The sequence below is a fragment of the Lepisosteus oculatus genome, chromosome 8, assembly GCF_040954835.1.
Source record: "Lepisosteus oculatus isolate fLepOcu1 chromosome 8, fLepOcu1.hap2, whole genome shotgun sequence".
NCBI lineage: Eukaryota > Metazoa > Chordata > Actinopteri > Semionotiformes > Lepisosteidae > Lepisosteus > Lepisosteus oculatus.
The window spans coordinates 18,151,305-18,174,255 of NC_090703.1; the positions used below are offsets into that span (position 1 = coordinate 18,151,305).

Below are 22,951 nucleotides of genomic sequence, written 5' to 3' on the forward strand. Positions count from 1 at the left end.
ATAACGGAATGTTTTCCATTTTATTTAAACTATGGAGCTTCAGATTTGGACTATTACATTTGTGTTTTCATGCCTGGAATATCTTTCATTAAGATTACATGTAAAGTTATAAATTGCACCAGCATCTTTTCCGCATTACATATACATAGATGTAGATTTTAAGGAGAAAGAATTGTTGGCCACCTTTAGGTCACATCCTCATAGTGTGTGAGGTCCAGAACGGCTTCAGGATTTGCAGCAGATTTGTGAGATTTGTGACTCTTTCAGATTCAGTTTAAATATCTACTGGATAATGAACAAAGCCATTGGGCTAAATTCATTTTGGATCTGTCTCCAGCTTACTCTGCAGACATTTAAAGTTGTCTTGTGACCAGCCCTGTAAAACGTAGTACCAGGGTATTACAAACTGTAGGCATCTGAATGAAAAATAAAAATGTATTAAGAGAACTGCAAGAAAATCATAAACTCAATTTGTTCAAATGTGCTCTGGTTTGCAGAGGTAAAGATATACATGACATGTACATACATTGATATTTTTTTACTTGCCTCGATTGCACCTTTGTGCCAAAAGGAGTGGGAGCAGGTTATTGAAGATGTTGGATTGTTTGTGTGTGTATGTGAGTGCTGTAGTGGGTAGTAGAAATCCTGCATCTTTAGCAGCATAACTGCTTCTGTTCTTCTCCCTAAGCAGCGGGTCACCAATTCATATTGAAATGGGTACACATGTAAAAGCAATAGGCCTTGGGTGTCCACATTGATTGGGAAATGTCAAGTGTTTGTAGGCATGTGCTAGCAGTGGGCAGCCATCAGACAGGTCAGTCAGATGCAATACAAAGAAAAGAAGGTCCAGAATGCGCAGCATGTTTCCCAGAAGCAAGCATGTTTATAAAACGGGTGTTTCTTGCAGGAGATACATTAATCTATTTCTCTTCCATTTGCACTGGCATCTAATCCCTTAGATGTTCAGAGCGACAGACTCTGGATTACTTGAGAATCAAAAATAGAAGCTGTGAACGATCTTATACCTTGCCACCTCGCTTTAATATTTGATCCTCCTGAATGCCAACGCTTGAACAGCCGTTCAAATCAAGGTCTGCTGGCAAAGGCAATCTGTGCAGCCTCACAAAGTATTTGTGGGTAGCAACTAGAATTTTATGATCCCAGGTCAATCATTTTGTTTCCAGAGTTACAAAAGGTAAAAGCAACGGGAATGTTGCTGCCTTAAAGCAACAAGGAACTGTAATATATTTTAATGCCAGTGTAATGGGCAGTGGTAAACTATCAATTTGAAAGACAAGAGTGAATTAATCATGGTCAAAGACTGCAGGAAAATGTGTGTAATTTGTAGTTTTAGTGTTGCTCTGTACCTGAAATTCTTTCAATTGAATATGTGAATTTAGTATAAGGGACTTGTGCTAAGACAAAATAACCACTGGGTTGTGTTGTTCAAAATATTTGTGTTCTTTTAGCAATACATGTCGATGAAGTTTATTAAAACCGTTGGACACTATTACTGGCAACAAAAAGCACCCTGTCGAGAAGATTTTGTAGAAGGTCTTTTGGTTTAGTTCAGACTGCATGAATCATTATTTGTTGGGCATATTATATTGGTAAGAATTGAATTACCTTTCTGTTATACTGCAGTGAACTCTCAACAGCTTGATATGCTTCTCAAAAATTGTTGACTTCATAAGCTTAAAAGATCTTCCCTGAAGTACTATGACAAGTCCTGCATTTCACATTGCCAAGTCTTTGAGAAGGCCAGGTGATTTAAGTGCAACCATCATTACGGAGAGATGGCAAATGACACCCTCTCCTGCCAAACAATTGCCAAAAGAAGAGAAAAGGTTTGTTCTGAAAGCAAATAAGCTTTTCCCTGACATTATGCATTTTATATAAGCAACTTAGCTGAGGAATCAAGGGACAGTTGTATCCAACACTGCAAAGTACTACCCTTGAATTTATGTAGTGCTCACTTGGCACATGAAATACAAATGTTAATCCAGTTGAATCTGCTGTTTGCTTTTGGCTAACTTCCCGTTCAGCTTATTTCTGCTATGTAACCAAAGCTATGCCAGCCAGACATAGTGACAGGATTTTAGACAAGGTGTTGTGCAGTTACTAAGGCACAATTAAGGTACATAACTCCAATGCTTTGTCCTTTAAAGGTGACAGGTACAGTGATGCCCACTGTATTTGATTAAAAGCTCTTTCAATTGCAGGTTGTCGCGGTGCTTTCTTAGTGAACAATGGCCCCCACTGGTGAGAAACACCGCTACCCATTGTGTCAATCCTGTGTAAATGTTTTTGTACCACTGTAAGGACCCAATCTGAATGATAGTAACTGTAGTTGTCAAGGCTAGCCATAAAACAATACACATGACTCTTGTTTTGGGCTTTTGCAAAGCTATGCCATTGTGCAGTAGGCTTTATATTTGCTCTTGTAGTGTTCAAATTTGTTGAGCCATTCTCTTATTGTGTCGATCTGCTTCCTTCAGGGTACGTGATTGCCTGAGTCTCCTGCATGCAGGAGACCTTTCACTGTTTTTTCACGACTGTTTTATCTGTGATTGACAATACAATATGTCTATATAAGGTTTTTATTGGTACAGTGCATATTACATTAGAAAACCATACTATTTACTATTGTCAAGCTTGTCATCCTCTGAAGTATTTACCTAATCTCTGCTTAAATGAATTAACCTCCACCTCCAACCTTCTTTTTTTTGCTTTCTGACATTTTGGCTGAGGACTTGAGCACTGAGCTTGTTAGAATATCAATGAAGCTGAAAGTCAGGCTGTTGAGTCGGATTGCTGTGTTGTGAAGAGGGGAACAGGAAGATATAAGTACTGAGGCAGAGGAAAGTTGTTTTACTTTCATCAGGGGAGTTGGCTCCGATTAATTTGGTTCTGCTTGGCTTAGCATGCTGCCAAAATGCCAGCAATTCCAATTATACAAGTATGTATTTGGTATTGTACAGAAAGAGTGAGAGAGAAAGGCAATAGGGTATTGTGTTTATTAGAGCCGTGACATATGGGGAATAGCGCCACTGCTTCAAGGTAAAGAGGGGAAAATAAAAATGAAAGAGCTTGTGTGATTTATTTCGTCTGTTCCCAATTCATGCAGATCGTCTGGAATGAAGTGGATTATTTCCTGTAATCAGTCTGTGTCCTGCCACATGAGACCCCAGAGTCCCAATTTCAGAATTCAGCCATCTGAACAGTTAATGCTATTATGTCTGGGCGTGCGACTGTTGTAACAGGAGATAAGATAAGGTGAGAGTTCTTTACCAGGATTCAAATGAAAAATAAAAAAATAGTATGTTATATTCATCGCTCCAATTTCTAACCACTTCATCCACTACAGATACATGGAGAACAGATGCCTTTCCCGCCAAGCAACAGGCACAAGGCAGGGTAAACCCTGGATGGGACGCTAGTCCATCACAGGGCACTAGTATGTTATATGTCGCTTAAAAATGGAAAAATAATAAAATTAAATTTTTAATGCTCATTTCTCATACTAAGCTTTTATCTCCAACACTATTTTTCTAACACTTAAATGATTTTAAGTTCCATCTCTGTAGCACAATCTCCTGATATCCATGATGTAAAGCAAGAGGAGACATCTTGTCCATCCTTTCTGGTTTTTGGTTGAAACCATAGATATCAAAACCCATGTCCTTACACCTAAATGTCCCCATCTACACACCATTTTATTCATGTACCTCAATTGGATATCCCTCTTTTGTATGTTGTCTATTGACTTGGATATAGATCACAGATTAAAAAACACATGTAGGCCCCCTGTCTTGTCTTTCGAAGGTATGCTCGACCAGCCACTGATTAATCAGTCACAAATGTTCCCAGCAGCTATCGAACTGTTTGTTGTGATAGCCCGAGCAGACTGCACAAATAAATAATCGCTAGGTGTCATCCCCACTACAAAATGATTAATGAGGGATGAGAAGACTTCTCTCTCTCACTCCTCTCTTTTTTTTTTGTTTGCCAGTGATTAATTAGGCAGGGCTGCAATGTTGCAGCCCACATGGACATGGGGTTAAACTGTTTTGTCTTTTTAATTTAAAAGGTATCAGAGGCGCTGATTATAGACCCACTAGCCTTCAAAAGTCAGATTTCCACAGGGCTGTTGCAAACAGGCAAAGGTTTTTGTTGCATGTTGGAAAGATTTCCCAGTCAAAGTGCTCCTGTTGCCATCACAGTGACTTACAAAGCAGACATTACCTCTCTCTTGGAAGGTTTCGCATACTTCTGTTCTACTGTGGCAATAAAGGGCAGACAACTGTAACAGCTGAGAAATTCACTTGAGCAAAATGGCATAATTTAAAGGATCATTGACATATCTTGTGAATAAACTTATATTTGTGCATGCTGTTTAGTTTTTGATTACAGGGTGTATTCCATAAAATTTTGCATTATATTAAAACCAAAGGTGAAGATTTAATGTTTTCTCTAAACTTCAAACACCAACCTAGGTGATGTTGTCCGTTTTAAACTTCAAGCATTTGGAAAAACCTGTTAACAGGACATGATGCAACAATGAGTACCGAAGAGATGAACATTGCAGTAAGAAATCCAGGATGAGATAAAAGACCATGTTAATCTCAGTTAGTGGCACTAAGGGAAGTGAAGCAATAAGATACATTTATAAAAGGAAACTGGTAATTTCTCAATTGTCAGCTGTGAAGTATTAATGCAAATGGAACTCATTTCCTATTTGAGCTTCAGTGAAAGAACACAGGCAATATAATTAACCGTGATTCCTTTTTTTTCTGTAATTTTAAACCAGATGGGCCATTTCTGTGGTGGGAGGGCTACAGTAGGCATTAACTGTAGGACTGCTTTGCTTTTTGGCCCTAGCCTCGTTTTTTTTGTTGTGCTTTCTATTTAGAGGGCAAAGGCGATATTTAAGCCAAGTTGGCTAACAAGTCAACCTGAAGTTTTAAAGTCTCTTCATGCGTTTTACTCAGTAGGGCTTAAGGAGTTTGGGGAAGCTTCATTGTTTGAAGGTCTATGTGTGCACTGAGAGGTAATTAAGGAAACAATGAACAAATGCAGCATATAGAATAATAGCATACGTGACCTTTTCTCCCTCACATTTTTCTAAAAGTTAGCAAGTTTTTAAGAACAGCATTACCCACAGGCTGCATTACTTGCTTTTGTAAAAAAAATACAACACCCCATATTAAAAAAAATGACAAACATGAGATTTGTAAAGGAAATTTCAGTACAGAAGCATAGGTTCAGATGGAGTGCTGGCAAAGCTTATTATGTTTGTAATGAGGGTTTTGTTCAGAATGAACAATGAGAGATTTTCAAATAAGACAATTTTTAAGCTCAACATGAAGGATATTGATAGAAAGCCTTGAAATTCCAGAATATCGAAGGAAGGCATAGAAATACAACAGTTTAACAAACTACTTGAGTACCTCTGTTTAAAAGCTGTTTGTCCCTGATCATGGTTTCTGATAGCTAGTGCACATAAGCCATAAAACACTCTCATTTTAAATTTCAAATGGAGGGAATGTGTAGCTGAAAGTCAAAATACTAATACTTTCCCTACCTCTCTTTTTGCTTTAAAAAAGTCAAATCCTTGTCTTTTGCTTTCAACTTAGTGCTTGCTCATACCATGAAAGAAATATCAAGCGTTGTTATGAACCTGGTTCATATTGCTCCCATCTCAATTACACAAGTGTTTTATTATTGCAAAACAGATGCTATTACTCAATCTACTGATCTTGCTACAACATTCTGGCTCTGTGCATCTATTCATTCAGGTCAGCTGAATATTAGCTTTTTAAAAAAGAAAAAAAAGTGTCTTCAAAAATGTGAAGAAATAAAAACATACTGACTCAAAGAAATTGACTGCATTGTCTTTAGTTTTAATGTCCTTTCACACATGACCTGTTGCATGTCTACAAAAAAGTGCTCTTTATCCTATTGATTAATTCACTGAAAAACTATACAGATGCATTAGCAGCTTCTGGAATATTTTGGATGTCTTCTCATTTCTTCGATTTTTAATGTATTCAGCTAATGTTTTTTCCTTTGAATGAAAGGAGAATATTGTTTTCCAAAGAGAACTAATCAAGACCATCTTTTGGAGATTCTTTAGTTCTCTCCACTTTGATTTGTTTCCAAAATCAAATTTCCAGTGCTGAATGAAACAACTATAAGGCGATTTTTAGAACTTTATTGCCAGTGGGACTATGCACGGAGAGCAAGAATTCAGTCTTATTGCGTTTATACAGTTTGGTAAAGAATTATGTACTGGTAAATTAATTCTCATACTAAAATTAAATAAACAGTATTGAAACCTATGGTTCCTCCATCTTACTTTCAAACTGCAGTATGTCTTTTTGCCTTTGATTTCAATTAAGAGTGTTTTCCTTTTAGACTCCAACTGTTTCATTTATTTTAAGACAACAGGGGATTCCTGCCCCATTGCAACTTGGGAATAAAGCAATTCCAAGTTGACTCCAGTGTGGCTTTAGCAATCATATTACTGTGTTCATTTCTCAGGCAGAAAATGATTTACCTTAATTCCTGTGGCTTCCAGCTGGCATCTAGCCAGGCAGTCCTGTCTACACCAGATGCAGCAGTTAGGTGGCAGTGTGCAACATTCTCTCACTTTTGGTACCTCATAATCCCTATTTTCTTATTTCACACCACATGCAGTTACAGATGAATACTAATAAGATCACAAGAGATTACATTTAAAAAAAAGTTTCCGCATTTTGACCCCTTTCAAACTGTCTAGAATTGACAGGACGAATTTGGTGAATTACAGTATGTCTTTTGCATTTGAAACACCAACAGTGATTTTTTTTTGTTTAAAGTAAAGTATGCCGAGGCTGTCTTTTCATTTCTTTCCAGTTGTTTAAAGCAGGGGTTACTTGTATGCTAAACTGTAAGATAACCAATTTAATAAGTCTATAACAAATTCAGATTTGGTGTCAATTGTTTGTATAGGCTTACATTCATGTGACCACATAATACTATAACTCATTGTTTCTGGTGAAGATAATACAGTTCCCTACAAAATGTGATAATTGAAAAGGGTTGAATTAATGTACAAGATACACTATGTTCTATTTGTTACTGGTCTGAATGTTTGCCCTTTCTATGAATATATGTTAGATGACTTCTGTTGGTGGAGGATATGTTTACCCCTAGATGTTATTTATTATATCTTCTGTGAGAAGAGAATGAAGTCTCTAGAGCACCTTAAAAGACACTTCAAATAAATGGGAAAGATTTTAAGTGAAAAGTGTTTTTCATGACTTCTGATAAGGAAAGATAGAGAAAAAGAGTGAGAGATTTTCCCCCCCATTTTTCATTCTTGTAGTTGAGTTGGTTAAGAACGAGTAGTCTGTAAGTAAGTCTGTCTTAAAGTGGACAGCTTAGCAGTGAAACACTCCTTCTTGTTAAGAGCCTTAAAAGATAGCTGAGAAGTCCTTATGAGGCTTCCATTAAAATGGGATTGAAGATAATTACCACGCAGAATGGATTCCTAGATACACATATGGAAAATGAGAGCAAAGGAAAGACAAATGTTGATGTACTTTCATTTTCAGCCAAGTCTTCACTTCAGATTTGCTTGCATTGCTGCTGAAGAATCTTTTCCAATAGATGGTGCCATAGATGAGCTCACTAAGAAGAACTGTCACACAGATAAGACATTCTAGTCTGGACTTTTTTCTCCAGGAGCTTTTGATGTTACATTTGTAGGACAAGCATTGAACTGTTGTGATAAATTTTACAAGGAAAGGGGTTAAATGAAGGGCAAACAGTTTTAGAATCGCAGATAATTTTTTATTTTAAAGTGGGCAGTGATATTTCTGCATAAACTAATCTGTAGCCTGTTTCCTCCATACAGTCACACCCATGGTCAAAGTGCGAAAGCATGGAAAGTAGGCCTTATTTCAGATTTCATGGAATTGATTTACTATGTGTTTATGGAGCATAACATGCCATAGCACAAAGCAATTCAAGTGAGCCCTCTCAGTGTGTAGTAATAATTTTAGATATGAGGTTAAGCTAGCTACAGTATACTATAGCCAGCACAGAATGCCATTTTTAGAGATGCTATTTTTACATCAAAGCACCATTCTTCACACATTTTACCCATACTTTGGCCTCAGTTTGACACATGCCAAAGCCATGAACAGGGAACTTTCATAAGTAAAATCATCCTGTTCCCACAGTACACATTATTTAAAAGCAGCTATCCTGTCTGACCTCCAGATCATTCCATATTCATCACAGCAAGGGTAATGCATGCATGTATATCACTTAACATACATTAGTCCAAAGCTGTCAGTGCTGTATCAGCAATAAAAAGATAGAAGATAAAAACTTCTTTTATATAAAGTAAATGATTAAACAAAGAAAAGAGAGAAAATCAAGGGCAAGTAAAAATAAAAAATCTATGTTTTGGCAAGTGGATGTTAAAATTGTTTTATTAACAGTGCCTTAACCTTAGCACTAAATCTGATCCATCTACTTTTGTAGCCCTCTGAAGCAAAAACTGACATCATCTTTCAAACTTAAAGTGTGATGTCATATTCAATTAATCACTTGCGAAGCATTCATCAGTGACCTTAACCTAAGACTCTTCATGAGCCAATGTCATTTTGTAAAAGATGCAAGACTATGCCTTTATTCTCTCAAGCAAAATTCTCAATAGTTGGTTTTGTTTAAACGTTTTAATTTTTGTTTTAGTTGTGTAGAACATATAAGCATCTCAAGAAGATTTGTAATGGTTCTTTGACTTTCATTGGACATACCTTATAAGGGAACATAAACACTTTTATATTATTATCATCATTATTATAAGCAGTGTTACTGTATGTTCACCTGCATTTGAATAAGTCCTTTCATACTTGTTGGGAAGTAAAGGCTTTGTCTTAATTACAATATTTAATTCCTTCAATTATTGCAGAGAATCTGGAGATCTGGAACACATTATTTTCTGAAAGTTTTTTAAAATATATTTCGAATTTATGCAGACACGTATGAATAAATGCTTAAAGGATAACATAAATATTGTATATGTGTAATGTCTATGCAGGAGAACTAGTCTCTGCTACACTAGAAAGGTTTAATCTAAATTACAACATTGTTATGCTATTTGAAACTTGTTTGACACACTAAAGGAGCACACCAAGAAGGTTAAACAGAATGACACAGTAATCTTAAATCTGCCTCTTAAATATTTAACATGGTTTAGACAACATTATTCTCTATATTCCAAAGGCCATCAATATGTTTCCTATTACCCTTTGACAGGATTAAGGTTATAGCTACTTCAGTGATGCACATGCAAACTGCTTTTTTTGCTCTGTTAATGTGAACTTGACAGAGCTGTAGTCTTAAGTTAGAAATACTTTACAAATTCACCCCCTTAGTCTTTCTTGTACTGCATAGGTGCCATTGCTTCCAACTTAATTTGGTGTCCTCAAATGAGTCAAAGGTACTCAAGCCACTCTTTCAATGTGGCGGCCACCCTACTGCATGAAAATCCTTTTGTATTTGAAGTACTGTGTTCACCTAAGAAGCTCTGGGCTCTTAGCTTCTACAACCCTGCTTTAAATGTAGGCAGAAATATGCCTGGTGTATTTAACTTAAGAGCTTAAGCTTTTGAAAAGCTCCTTAAAACCCCATTGCGTCTGTTCATGTGCACATGGGTAGAAGGTGGGAGCTGCAAAATCTGTCCCCAGCATTGTTTAATTCTGTCAAATTGACCATTATTAGCATAAGGATTCGCTGGAGACTTGATTTTCTTTTCAGGCAAATGAGGCAGTGATTGGATATTTATCCAGGGCAGAAGCAAGGTCTTTGGAGTAATATAGGCTGATATCAGCTTTTCGATCAGCTCTGGTTTGAATGGCTAGACCGCTGTTATCTTGTCTGAGGGGAGAAGAAGGGAAAGAAAAGGAAATGTCAAGGATAGTAAATGGAACTAACATGGTAATTAGCCTGAAGGCTGCTCAGCAATTGTTAAGGAGAGGTTGTGGAGGTGGGGTGTGGGGGGCAGAGACAAATTTTCACAAACAAGCTAATAGGAGTTCTCGCTAATGACTGTCTGGGCAGTGGAATTTTTCTTGCTAATTTGAAAAACCCTGAAAAGAGCCAGCAAGATTATTGACACCAAACCAACTGCTGGCTTTGGAAATGTGCATCACCCACCCCCAAGCTATAAATTCAGTTGTCCATTCTGCAGCTGAGGAAGCATTTGCAGGCTATGCTTTTATTTTACACATATTTATTTATATATATTAAAATCATCAGGGACTTCATGTGCCATGATGGGCTGACAACATTGCATCCTAACCTTGCAGGATAGATTGCTTAGGCAACTAGTTGCTCTCTGGAAGTAGTGTTTCAGTACTTCAGTGTTTTAGTGACTTCTTTAGATCCTGTCATAAGGAACAGTGATTACCAGCAGTTTTGCCTCATGTTATATGACAGGTCGGAGTGGATGGTCTTCATAGAGTTCATATTAATCAGCGCTTTTGTTTCAGTTTAGTCGCAATGCCATTGAATAGCTGTTTTTTCCAGGGTGAATCTAATGCCTGTTTGGGCATTAGTGCTTGTTGCAGAGGGGTATTTCAGACCTAATTGATAATTTTTTCAGGGACCTTTGTAGAAAAATCAATGTGGATTACACTTATTAGATATCATCCTTAAAAGAGAAGAGTGGGTTACATGGGATAGAAAAAAGCATTTATGTATAGACTTGAAGAGAATATAATTGTAAAAGCTCACCATTTCAATTGAAAACACTTCTTTGTTGTGATTTACAACAAATTGTTAGATGCATCAAGATTGAATGTTATGCCGCATCCACATTGCATTTGAAATTTCTATTCAATGTGCAAAAATTAGGATCTATGCCTGGCTTACATGTAGAAAGCTTCATTAGGCACAGTTAGAGAGTTGAACTGCTGCCAATTGCAGAGATTTAGAAAAGCTTGTTTTTAAATGTGCAGTTCTGAGATGCAAAGATATCTTTTTCATATTCACTGGCTGTCTCTATGCTGGCATTGTTGCACTTTGTCTGTCTTTCTGTCTCTCTTGGTGTTCATGTCCCTTTGTCTGCCTACAAACCATTCATCTATCTGAGCTGCCATTTGTCTGTCTTTCCGTATTCTTTCTCAGTCATTCTGCTTTTACTTTGTTTTTTTTTTCATATAACAGGAAAAGTCTGTCACAGATCATCTGTTTCACTAGTCTATCTACATCTATCAGTCTTGCTATCTTTCTATAATTAATAGCCTTAACTTATTCATCTGTCTAATTACATCCTAGACAGGCAAACACACACACATACATGCCCTATGCATACACGCTATTCAAATCTCTTTGAAGTCCAAGACAACGGAATAAGAAGGGCTCTTTTTCGGCTTATAAACTATTCATAATGAGCATTCCCTTGTAAGCATACACTGGAGGCAAGGACTCGTTGATCGCATATCACCAGTATATTGATACCTCAGCTGCCAGCAGGGAAAAAAAAGGGGCTGGGCTGTTGGGAGACGTGAGGACAGCTGCCAGGATTTTCAGCAGCACAGAGCAGGAATTTTTTTTTTCCTTCCCGGAGGATTCAAGGCAGGCTTTCTGTGTTTTTTTTTATTCTTTTTTTTTGTCTATAAGCTGCCATTGAGGTGGAGCCACACAGCTGGGGGAAAGCATAAGGTAGAATCCTCAGCCTGGCTTGTGGGCTGAGTAAAGAAGGGTAAAGCAGGGAGGATTACCGTCTGCTCCTGTCAATGCTCAGGAGAGGCAGGTGTGTCGAGAAGGAAATAAAGCTGGTTTTGCATTTGGAAGCACAAGAAGATTCGGTTAAAGACGGAGAAGCAGCCCGAGGTGGAGAAAAACGGGACAGCTATAGACAGCTGCAGGGGGAGAAACTTTTTTTTTGGGGGGTGGGAAATGAGAGGAACATGCACTTAGCTTTTCCTTGAGGAAGATAGCCACAACTTTCAACCACCCTCTGCTTCTGCCTGCGGTTTTGCCGCACTAGTAACTTTTCAAGAGCTCCTTCAGTCCTCCTCTTCAGAGTCGGTTCCCTCCTGCGGCTGACACCTCGTCGCTTGCCACTGTTGCAATGTCTCTGGCTTTCTTTTGTCAATCGCAGCGGTTTGTCACAAGTCGGCGTGTAATCAGGCGGAAACCTCGATGATTGCAAGTGGAGTAAAGTGGACCCCCCCTGACCCTGCCAGCAGCTCCCCTGCTTCCCTTAACCCTAATCTAAAACGCACCCTCAATTTTTCTAGCTTTATAATTTGTTCAGCACGTGCAGAATAGTGGGGTAACCAGAAAAAATGGATGGAAAAGTTAAGGTTTATGAGTTTCATGGTCAGTCCGGTTATGAACACTAACTAGATGATGGATTGGAGAGATCTGTAAGTACAGCCTTGCTTTTTATATCTCTTTCCTTCTCTTTCATTCACTCCTTTAATTTACGATAGGTTCCTGTTATCCATTTGCAACAGTTTTCTCTGTGAGCTTTCGATAATTGTCATTTTTTATATTTCAAAAGGAGATTTTAAGGGCATGTACAGCCTAATCAGTAGCAGATTAACCTTTTTTCCCCTTTGAGGCTTTGAATAGATTTGTGTTCAGCTTTCTCATTTCTGTCAGTTATATATATATATAGAATCTAGTTCTATATATAATCAATGTGTGCACATCTATTTTATATAGAATTACATATATGATTGGATTGATATTTTTATATTTGTGTCTAATGCAAACAAAAGTGTAGCCATTGTGGTTTACTCATTTATTAGCAGTAATCAAAGCCAACTCTTTCACCTGCTGGATGTGAAAACAGTGACAAGCAATTCTTTTTCCGATTAATGCATTTATGCTTTGATATGCCTGGTAGCTGTTGCTGTCTCTCTGGGTGTTGCTGTGGTAAATGAAATGCATTTAACACAAAAATGTGTCTAACAATTTCATCGAATCACAATTTCATTATAGACTCAATAAGCTTGTTGATATTTCCCTTATCTAAGTGAGTGTTTGTGCCAGTTCTGTTCAACATATGACTGAATTTTGACTTCAGTTTACATGATGTGTGGCATTTTGTGTGCATGTATGTTCTTGAATTAACTAAGTGTGGTTCTGTTTTTCCTTTGGAAGCAAATGAGCTGATTGTAGAGAGGCTTTGTCTGCCTGACTGAGCAGTAGATATGCAGAAACTGTCCTAATGCACCCTGCTCCCTTTCACACAAGCTCCCCTGAGAGCGTCGTCCTGTACACTTTCTAGAAGCAATAATTATTTCATCAACCTTTCATGTATTCCTTGATTGTGCTCTGGGATGCAGCTCCAGGAGATAGAAGGCTGAAATTCTGGAAGGCATTTGGCATCTAAATTACTGGGGGTAGGTCACTAATGAGCCAGAGAGCAGGTTCTCAAGTAAAGTGTGTATGCACACACACAAACACATACAGACATGCCAGTTTTGGTAATTGGCATACAAGAAAATCCTGTTTAAATCAGTGACACTAGAAATGGACAGGATGCAGAACAAAAGCACCCACCCCCTACAATCTTTCTGTCTCTTAAGGTCTTAAATTTGGCAGTTTTGCAAGTCTGTTCTAATCAGGATTTTATTTCAGTCACACAAGAGTGTCTGGCAATGGAATTAGCAGGAGCAATTCTTCAAATATTCGCAAAGCTTTAGTGTGTGAGGTTTGCTGTGTTTAACGAGATCCTCTGTATGTGTGTGAGATTAAAGGTCCAGAAAGATGTTTCACGATTCTGTGCACAATGGGATGATATGCTGAGAAGTGAAGCCATTGAATGGGTTAAAATTTTATCATTTCAGCTTGTTTGTGAAGATGATTGCGGACACCAGTTGAAGTCAGTCTGTGTAGTTGCAAGTGCATACAGTGCCCCTGCTGGTTAAATGTAAACCTGATCATTCTTATCAAATGAATACATTACAAATACAATGTTTGGCTAGTCAAATGCCACTTAAATGTACTTTGCAATTTAATTTACATTTGTATATAGATTGTTGATTTTATTTCTGCCTCAGTTCTGATTCAATGTGTATTTAGTTGAAGTGGAACCACATCTAATTATTTATTGTTTGTGTCCATATTTTTCTAATTGTGCATTTTAGTGAAAAAGAAATTGATGCAAAGTATTTTGGAATATTTAAAGCAGATTTACAGTTACTCACAGATTAATACAAAAATATTTTGTACATTAGTTTCTTAAAATGTGATTAAATGGATCATAATACATAAGAACATCAGAAAGGTTACAAATAAAAAGAGGCCACTTGGACCATCTAGCAGTAGTAGCTAATTGACCTGGACATTTCATCCTACATTTGTTTTAGAAAACCTAGAGCATCGGCTTAAACATGGTTGGATAGACTCCCACAAGCCTTTGTGTACAAAATACTGTTGTTCTTAGTTTTAAATGCATTTCCCTGTAAATTCCTCTTGTGTTTCGCTGTTGATGTTGAAGAACTCCCAACAGGTTGATTTTATCAGAGCCTTGAGCTGAATACTCATCTTCAAGTCTGAATACTAGAATCATGTTGCACATAGTCTTCTCTGATGAAGACAATAAAAAGGTCAGTTCTCTTGTAAATATAGTATGTGCCTTTGAGGCTATAAATGTGTTCGGTTGCTCTTTGTTGGACCAGAGCAGTGACATTTTTTAATATTGTCCACTTCTTTTTGAATTTGCTTGACACCTTTCACCATATTTCCTGATCATCATATTTTGATTTTACTTACTATAGCCAAATCTGTATAGAGGTCATATGAATTATAAAGAGCAATGGTCCTCACACAGATCCCTGTGGTACATTTTGTTAACTTTGACAGCCTATGGACAGCAGTAAAATATCATCATTGTATGGAGATTTGTTTATCTTTTTTTCGCTTAATATTATTTAATATAATAATAATAATAATAATAATAATAATTAATAATTGCTAACACTTATATAGCACTTTTTTGGACACTCCACTCAAAGCGCTTTACAGGTAATGGGAACTCCCCTCCACCACCACCAATGTGCAGCATCCATGTGGATGATGCGATGGCAGCCATAGTGCACCAGAACGCTCATCACACATCAGCTATTAGTGGAGAGAAGAACAGAGTAATGAACACTTATTTAACTATTAAAGTTTTCTTAGAGTGTTCTTTTCTATTCTTTTTTTAACCTTGCTTGAGTTTTAACTTTCTTTCTCCTATTTAGTTGGAAATTCTTTGTATGCAATCCACTGTGCTGTTACATCTCTCCATTGTTCTATTAATTGGATATGAAACTGAACAGTGCATGCAAACCAGGCTTTGGGAAGTACTTTTGAAGACAGATGCAATATGCTGCAAGTTACCTGATTTATTTGTAAAATTTGAAGTTCTGTAAAATAAGTATGATGAAACTTTATCATGGTTGTTTTTTTCATGCAAAAAAAAACTTTAAATGTGTTCTGAAGGTGCTAGTGCATTTCCTAATTGACATGTATCTATGGATACATGTAGGGTTTCATTTGCCATGATTTTTTTCTCTGTAGACCCTTTTTAGAGCATTAGTATATCTGTGATTTTGCTTTATTTCTTAATCATTCCCTCTATCATACCTATAAGAATTCAAAACAAAATGCTCATTATGGTAAGTATTTAATATTCTGAGAATCATACAAGCTAAAGGGTAACTGCCTACTGAAGAAAGGTTGCTCAACACTACAATAGCTGGCAGTGTTTGCTTGAGCATGACATCTTGACTCACTCAATTGATTGTGTGGCCATTATGACTTGACCACCATTTCCTTCAGCAGGATAGTGTTTTTTCTTAATTACATTGTCTGACCGCACTGTGATCTAGTGTATATCTTATGATGCACATTGTTATACACCCACATTGTGGTTTCCTAACTGAAATTTGCACAACTATTAAGGTGCTTTCTCTAAATAATTAAAAAAGGGACTACCACAGCCCACCTCCACACACATTCAGCCTCTGTAAGCCAAAGAGAGAGTACATCCTTCATCCGACTTTACAAGACCCATTATTCTTCCATATTTAATGTATGTAACAGAATTATTATATTATTTATTATTTAGCATAAATCCAGCTTCTATGCAGTTTTCTGGAAGCCCAAGTAGCTCATGATTTGTGGAATTATTCATGTATTTCTGTATTTTCAAAGACTTGAACAAGAAAGGCCAGAGATGCAGCCTAGAGTCTGGTCTCCTGTAGTCTTTTGCTCAGCATTTTCATTAGTACTCTTCAGAGGTGCGCTAAACAGGATGGAGGCACTATGCCACAAAAGGCAATATTAATGTTCAAAAGTCTTATATAATCTGCCCTTATTAGACCGAAAACAAATTAGAAAAGTTATTTTGTCCATTACAGCCTCTTTTAAATGTGTGTTTTAGAGCTTCTTTTTCATGAACTCTCATAACTGATAAGAGTACAGAATACTTCACTGAATGGCTTCTCATGTGGAATTGGATTAAAACATGAAACTCTTGTCTGTCCTCCTAATTTGGATTGGATAAAATAATTTTATCTCCATACAACACAACCTACACAACCTCAAAAGCACTAAAGACAAAGTGTCCATATATTTTATGTTAAATTCAGACTTGTAAGAGATCTCCACATATATTTTAAAAAGCATGCGTTTGTTTACATTCCTTGTCCCTATCTGGGCCTGTGCTGAATGAAGGAATGTCATAATGTCTCTGAGGATAATTCCAGAGATTAGAGCATATCTCTTTTCAAAACATGATCGCCCAGGTGTTTTGTTTGGCCTCTCTCATGATGTGGTGAAATTATTTCTTTTTTCAAAACGCCATCTCTTTGATTTCTCATTAACCATTTTGGGGGCCACATCTGCTAAAGCAGTTTAAGAAAAAGTTACAGCCTCATTGAAACTGCTCTGAGAAGGAATTAAGTGGGTCTCTGTCTGGCAATACATGACTATCCATATCTGCAGATATGAGTCTCCTGGTGATGTCTTTGGATGAAATTTGATTAGAATGAACTGAGCTGCTTTGTTAAACAGGCTGTGATGACAATGAACAGCTGTTCTGCTGATGAAAACATTGACGTCGCTGTTTGTCGCTAGATTAGGGCAACATGTATCTAGTGCATGACAACTAAGCTTCATGATAGATATGTGATTTATGGTTTTTTAGTTTGGTTTGTCATTTCAGCAGAACTGACAGTTGGACTATATTTCCATGCTGTTGCCATAGATACAATATCTGATTGTCAGGATGAAGAAAACAAGAACTCCCTTGTGCTTTTTCCCTTTTAGACTAAGTAGTAATATGGTATAATTGGGTGTGCATACATTTTTAGGCACTTAAAATGTCTAACAAGGTGTTAATTACTGATTTCATAAAACAAAGTAGAGTGCTATTTTGCACATTTTTGTAAAAAGAAATAAGGTATTCTTTTTATGTAAGAGAGGTTCATAGTATCCTTTTACTTGTTTATGTTTATATGTTTTATTCTGCTATTTTATTCTCAACTGGTAGTACACTGAAAGATAAATTTATCGTCTATTGCCGTCTTCTGAAACAGTAGGGTAGTGATATTTATAAAAGAAAATAGGGATGCTTTGAGTCTTAAAGGATGCTTTATTTAATAAAGAAATTAATTAATTAATCCACTAAGCTGTCTCTTAAAGCCAGTTTGTCCATTGAATAAGACATTAAGAAGCCCCTCTGTGGTGATATCTCACCTGTTTGTGTTTTTGTTCCATACAGGGCAGCACAGAAGCTGAATCTTTCATCTAAGCGCAAGAAGCACCACCCACCTTTGGCTCATTCCCAGGAGGCCTCTGTCTACCCAACCAGCTTCAGCGCAATCCTCCAGTTGTCCCCTCCCCCTGCACCACCATGCCTTCTCAGAGCTGTGTCAAAGGTCAAGGACAACCCAGGAATTGGAAAGGTAAAGTTTTTTTTGTATTGCCTCCTTTTGTGGACCTTGAAGTCACTGAGAGATTTCCATATTCATGCAGACAAACACAGAGGCTGGTATGTCTTGAATGTGATGGAAACAACTCGTATGGAATCGGAATCATAGTATACTTGTTCATTGTTCCCTGCAAAGTGTCCTTAAACCCCTAGTGTACATTAATTATTGTGGTTCTTCATGTAAACATATTTTCTTATGTTCATCTTGGATCTTCATGTGTCATTAACAATGTAAAGACTAGGGATTTCAAACGACAACCATGGAAAAGTGCAATTTTAACTTAAGCCACCTTCGTAAAACCACTGAAGAATAACAGATATGTTGTCCCCTATTAGAAGGGTGAGAGCACATGTTGCCAAATAAATCCATATTTAGTAAAGGAACAAGTCATAGGTTTATTCCATGCTGAAAAGCGATGAGAGAAAACACAACGTTTCGGCTGTGAAGCCTTCTACAGGTGTGAGACCTGAAGAAGGCTTCACAGCCGAAACATTGTTTTCCCTCTTCACTTTTCAACATGGAATAAACCTATTACTTGTTCCTTTGCAGACTACGCATGCTGACACGGCTACCCACCTGAACTAAATCCATATTTATATGTATATCAAAACCTTCTTATATCATCCACATCAGCATCTTTTTATATTAACCAAAGCATGTTGCTTTAGATCTTAGTCATTCCTATAGGAATAATGTGTTGGGCCAACCCATGGAGAATTAAATGCCTTTATAATAGCTTTGTAGGAATCTGTTTTAAGTATCTAAACTAAGGCTTCAGTTAAATTAAAACTGTGGTCCACTGAGCAGTAACAAAAAACAAAACTAATGTAGTGTTAATCTTCCATTGGCTAGACACAAGAACTGTTTGACAAGCATAAAAGCAACAGTGACACTTTTTAAATGTATTTTTCTGTAAGTGTAGGTGACTTGGTGATAATGTGATCCTTAAAAGAATTATCAATGAACCCAGAGACTGGACAGTGAAAGATTCTGTGACACTAAGTCAACTTAGTGAATAACCTATACTTCACTGCATGGGCACAACTGATAACTAGACCTCTTACAGACTTATACTTCATTAAATTATCCATTTAAAGAAATACATGGAAAAGATAATTAATCAAAAAAAGTGTTCATTCAGAAATGAAAATACAGAATTGGTGACTTGACTTAACTGTCCCTCTTGTCCCTGCTGAGTTCAATTACATTCCTCCTGGGATATTAAACCAATCCTTTCCTAATTTCCATATGGCAAATGAACAGTAGCAAATGAAACATTAAAATGACATGAATCAGAAGTAGTTCACTGATTGTGGGATGTGCACGTCTTTATTACAGTTAGAAAAAGGAGGGGTTTCCACCCTATGAACAACATCAGGGAATGCTTACTTCTTAATGTGGAACAGGTTGGATAAAAGTATTCTGAATAAAGTTTTTTTTTTACCAAAAGAACAATATCCAGTTGGACCAATTATTTAATGTTAAATAATTCCTGTCTGACAAGTTAATTTTTTAGCTTAGTGCGTCATTTTGTTTTTCAAGGCTATTTTGGGCACAACGATTTTAAAAGAAAAGCAATACGTCTGTGTCTTAGGTATTGTCCTTCACAGGACAGCTTTTTGGGTGGTTAAGGGCATTATTATAGTGATGACCATGTTTTTCTTTTATTTTAGAGAACAAATAATACCATTTTAAATACAGATGACACGAACAATCCTTTTATAATACAAATTTTCCAGTATACTTCACACCTGAAAATTTAGTCTATTCATATCTGTTCACTTAATATTTTACTGTTAACTATATGCATTCAGTAATGACCATGTTTATCATCATTTTGAGTGTTAAGGAACAAGAAGTGTGAATTATTTTAGATGGAAATGTTTTAACTTTATGATATTAATCTTGTCTGAAACGATATGGTTAAGACTTTAGACATAGAATAGAAGTATTTAAATGGTATCGTATTGCAACAGACCACCTAATCCATATATCAATCATAATGCAGTCTTAAATAATGAAATACGTGTAAAGGAAGAATTAGTTTTTGTTATGGAAGATTTTAACTTTCTTGAAATAAAATAGGGAAAACGCAATAGGAATGCCAACACCTGAAATTGAGATGATAGACATGTCTTACAATTGCTTTCTATTTGGTTTGTTAGAGCACCTGCTACAGGGAATGCTTGTATTGATCTAGTCTTTTCAATCAATCAAGACTTAGTGAGAAAAACAAAGGGGAAAGCCATTATGGAACTGTGATAATATGGTATTCTTTGAACTTTAAAGGTGGAATCTAAAGAAAAGGTTTACAGTTTCAGGACCATAGACTGTAAAGGAATGAGAATGCTTAACAGAAGTAGAAAGTGACAGGATAAATATGGAACCTGTAGAAAACAGATAAGAAATTCTACTTAAACCACAATTTAATTTGATTGATCCCACAAGTAAATCAAAGCCTGGAAAACAGTGGACCAAATTGTTAAGAAGAATATAAAGAGAAAGGAAAAACACTTTATAGACTATTAAAAACACAATATCTGAACAATTCAAAACTACTATACTGAACTACTAGGACAAATATAAAGAGCATCAGAAAAACAAGGTGAAAGGAACATTTTAATTGATGATGAAATAATTAAATGTGCTATACCTAGGGCAGGGTGCTGTAACAGGATTTTTTAGAGTAAAGTCTCAAAAAAAGACATGCAAATCAAAAGACATGCATGAAGACATGCAGTCGAAAGACAAGGAAATACAGTGCTCTTTGCTCTACAGTGCAGTGAAACAAAGACCTGGACTTCAAAATGAACAGCAAAACACAGGCCAGAGAATACAAGTGGATGATACAGCGAAGTACATTTTAAAATGAGAACAGGAACCACATTTACACAAAAGGTTCTGGAAGTCTAGAAAAACCCACCTAGCCATGTTGTTGAAGGTGATAATCTAGCTCTTTCAAGAAACAGACGGTTGAGCTTTTCAGACAAATTGTCCAACAACAAAAACAAACGAGTTAGATGTGCCAAATTATCTCCACTTCTTTTTAAATATTATTTTGCTCTTGCAGTGGTTATGTTATGCTTTTCATATCTCATCCCTGTTTACCAGAATACATTGCATTTGAGTAAACATTGTACAAGTTAAAGCCTTTGTTAAAATATGGCCCATCTGTCAAAATGTGAAAACACTTGGACCTGTAACTCTGTGGAACTCATTGGTTCCCACACTGCAACATGTATCACAAGACGAATGGTAGTAGCATTCTGATCTAAATGCTCTAAGTCACCACCTTGGTGTAACTTGAGCACTCACAGTTCTATAAAAGTTCACATTTGCTAGAGTTTTACAGCATGGCGCAGACAGAAAAGTACCACATGAGGTATTTTAATACCCTCAGATTCCAACCTCCCCCTTGGAAATGTAGGAGGGCACAGCAGGGAAATGAAGCAGCTTGACTATACCCAGCACCACCATTTATCAGGTGTCAGGAAAGTCTGCATTACAGGAAGAGAAACGATGCTGTCTTCTGTGTGGATTCTCCTCTGCTTCTCCCAGGCTGACAAAAATGTACTTCCTCACAAATGGATTATTCAGTGTGTGATATCATGTTTTTATATGTTTGCTCATTTATTACCGTTTCCATGTCCCCAAGGCAGGCAACTGTTGGACATGAATAGGACACAATATGTAAAACATTAAAAGCTGACTAAGTGTTGAGAATTCAAGGTCAAAATGCCTGCTGTTGCAGTTCCGTAAAATGCATTTTAGGAAAGACAGTTTAAGTGAAACTTAACAATGGTACTTGTAGGAACGTTTAAGTGCATGATCCTAGTTTCCAGATCTTATGTGTTTGTCCTGAAAGACAGTATACAATAAAGTTGATAAGTCTCTGCAAGGAAGATTGGCCTTGAGGCGGTCTTTTTCTTGCATGGCACATATTTAAGAAATTCTGTCTACTTAACATATTTGTTGATTAACAGTTGAAAGGCACATTAGCAGAAGTTGTAACATAAAATGGGCAAAACTCTAAAGTTTCATCGTGGTTATGTGAGTTACATTATGTGATTACTCTGATGACACTTACAGTATTTGGAAAATATAGAATCCTGAAGTAACGACCTCCAAAACCCATATTGCCTTTTTAGAGTCTTAAATGTTTTACAGGTCTTTTAAACTTGGTGATTTCACTGAGTCTTAGTGTCAGTTGATTCTTTACATGTGCACAAGGCTACAAAGTACACTATTTAGCAACTTCTGAACTACCTCTCAGATAAGATTCTTATGAGTAAGTTCACTGACAGTTAAAAAATCCTGTATTCCCTGCAAGACAGTGTCACATTTTCTTTTTCCTGTTGTGCACAGTGGTGGCATTCCTGTTCTATGGCTTTGTGCCAGCTGGCCAACCAGCATCTTCTTATTTGCAATAGAATTCAGTGAGCAAAACGTGGTTTGTGTTACAAAATGATTGTTGATTCTCCCTGGGTGTATTTAGATTTTATGTCAGTAGCTCGGGGGAGCAATGGTTGAAAAGCTTTTTAATATTGTCACCAGAAAGAACTTTGATTGAATTCACTTTCTGACGTTAATGTGCCATTTAAGATAATTAATCATACACATCCCTGCCACTGTGTCCTAACAAACCTGCATCCTAATTTACTGCCAGCTTTTATGAGTTTTTTTTTTAAATAACAGGGCTGCACACTTTCTGAGCAAACGTGCATTTCCTAGAAAGCTATCTCTGTCCTGTAAATGTGTCTTTGCTTAGATCTTGTCAAGCATAGAGAGACGTGATGCTAAAGCTAGCATGCAGAGGAACCAGTGATCTGAAATTGGCAATATTCAGCAATCGCACACAACAAAGTTGTGGAAATGGAATTGCTGTTGCTCCATTTGAAGCATCACAGTCCAGTGCTTACAGTAAAGGGCAGCTTTATTTTTTTATCTTAGCCAAA

At 36.9% G+C, this 22,951-nt stretch overlaps 1 protein-coding gene across 6 annotated transcripts in view; it reads left to right on the plus strand.

The window, feature by feature from the left end:
• Nucleotides 1-22,951, plus strand: part of kif26aa (kinesin family member 26Aa) — a 132,681-nt gene that overhangs the window by 81,756 nt on the left and 27,974 nt on the right. For 5 of the 6 annotated variants that reach the window (XM_015350861.2, XM_015350862.2, XM_015350864.2 and 2 more), the window contains one exon: nt 17,786-17,969. In XM_015350861.2, coding sequence (XP_015206347.2) covers nt 17,786-17,969 — 184 coding nt within the window. Of the gene's footprint in view, nt 1-11,585; nt 12,432-17,785; nt 17,970-22,951 lie in introns of those variants that run through there. The other variant, XM_006632463.3, reaches the window with a different exon arrangement.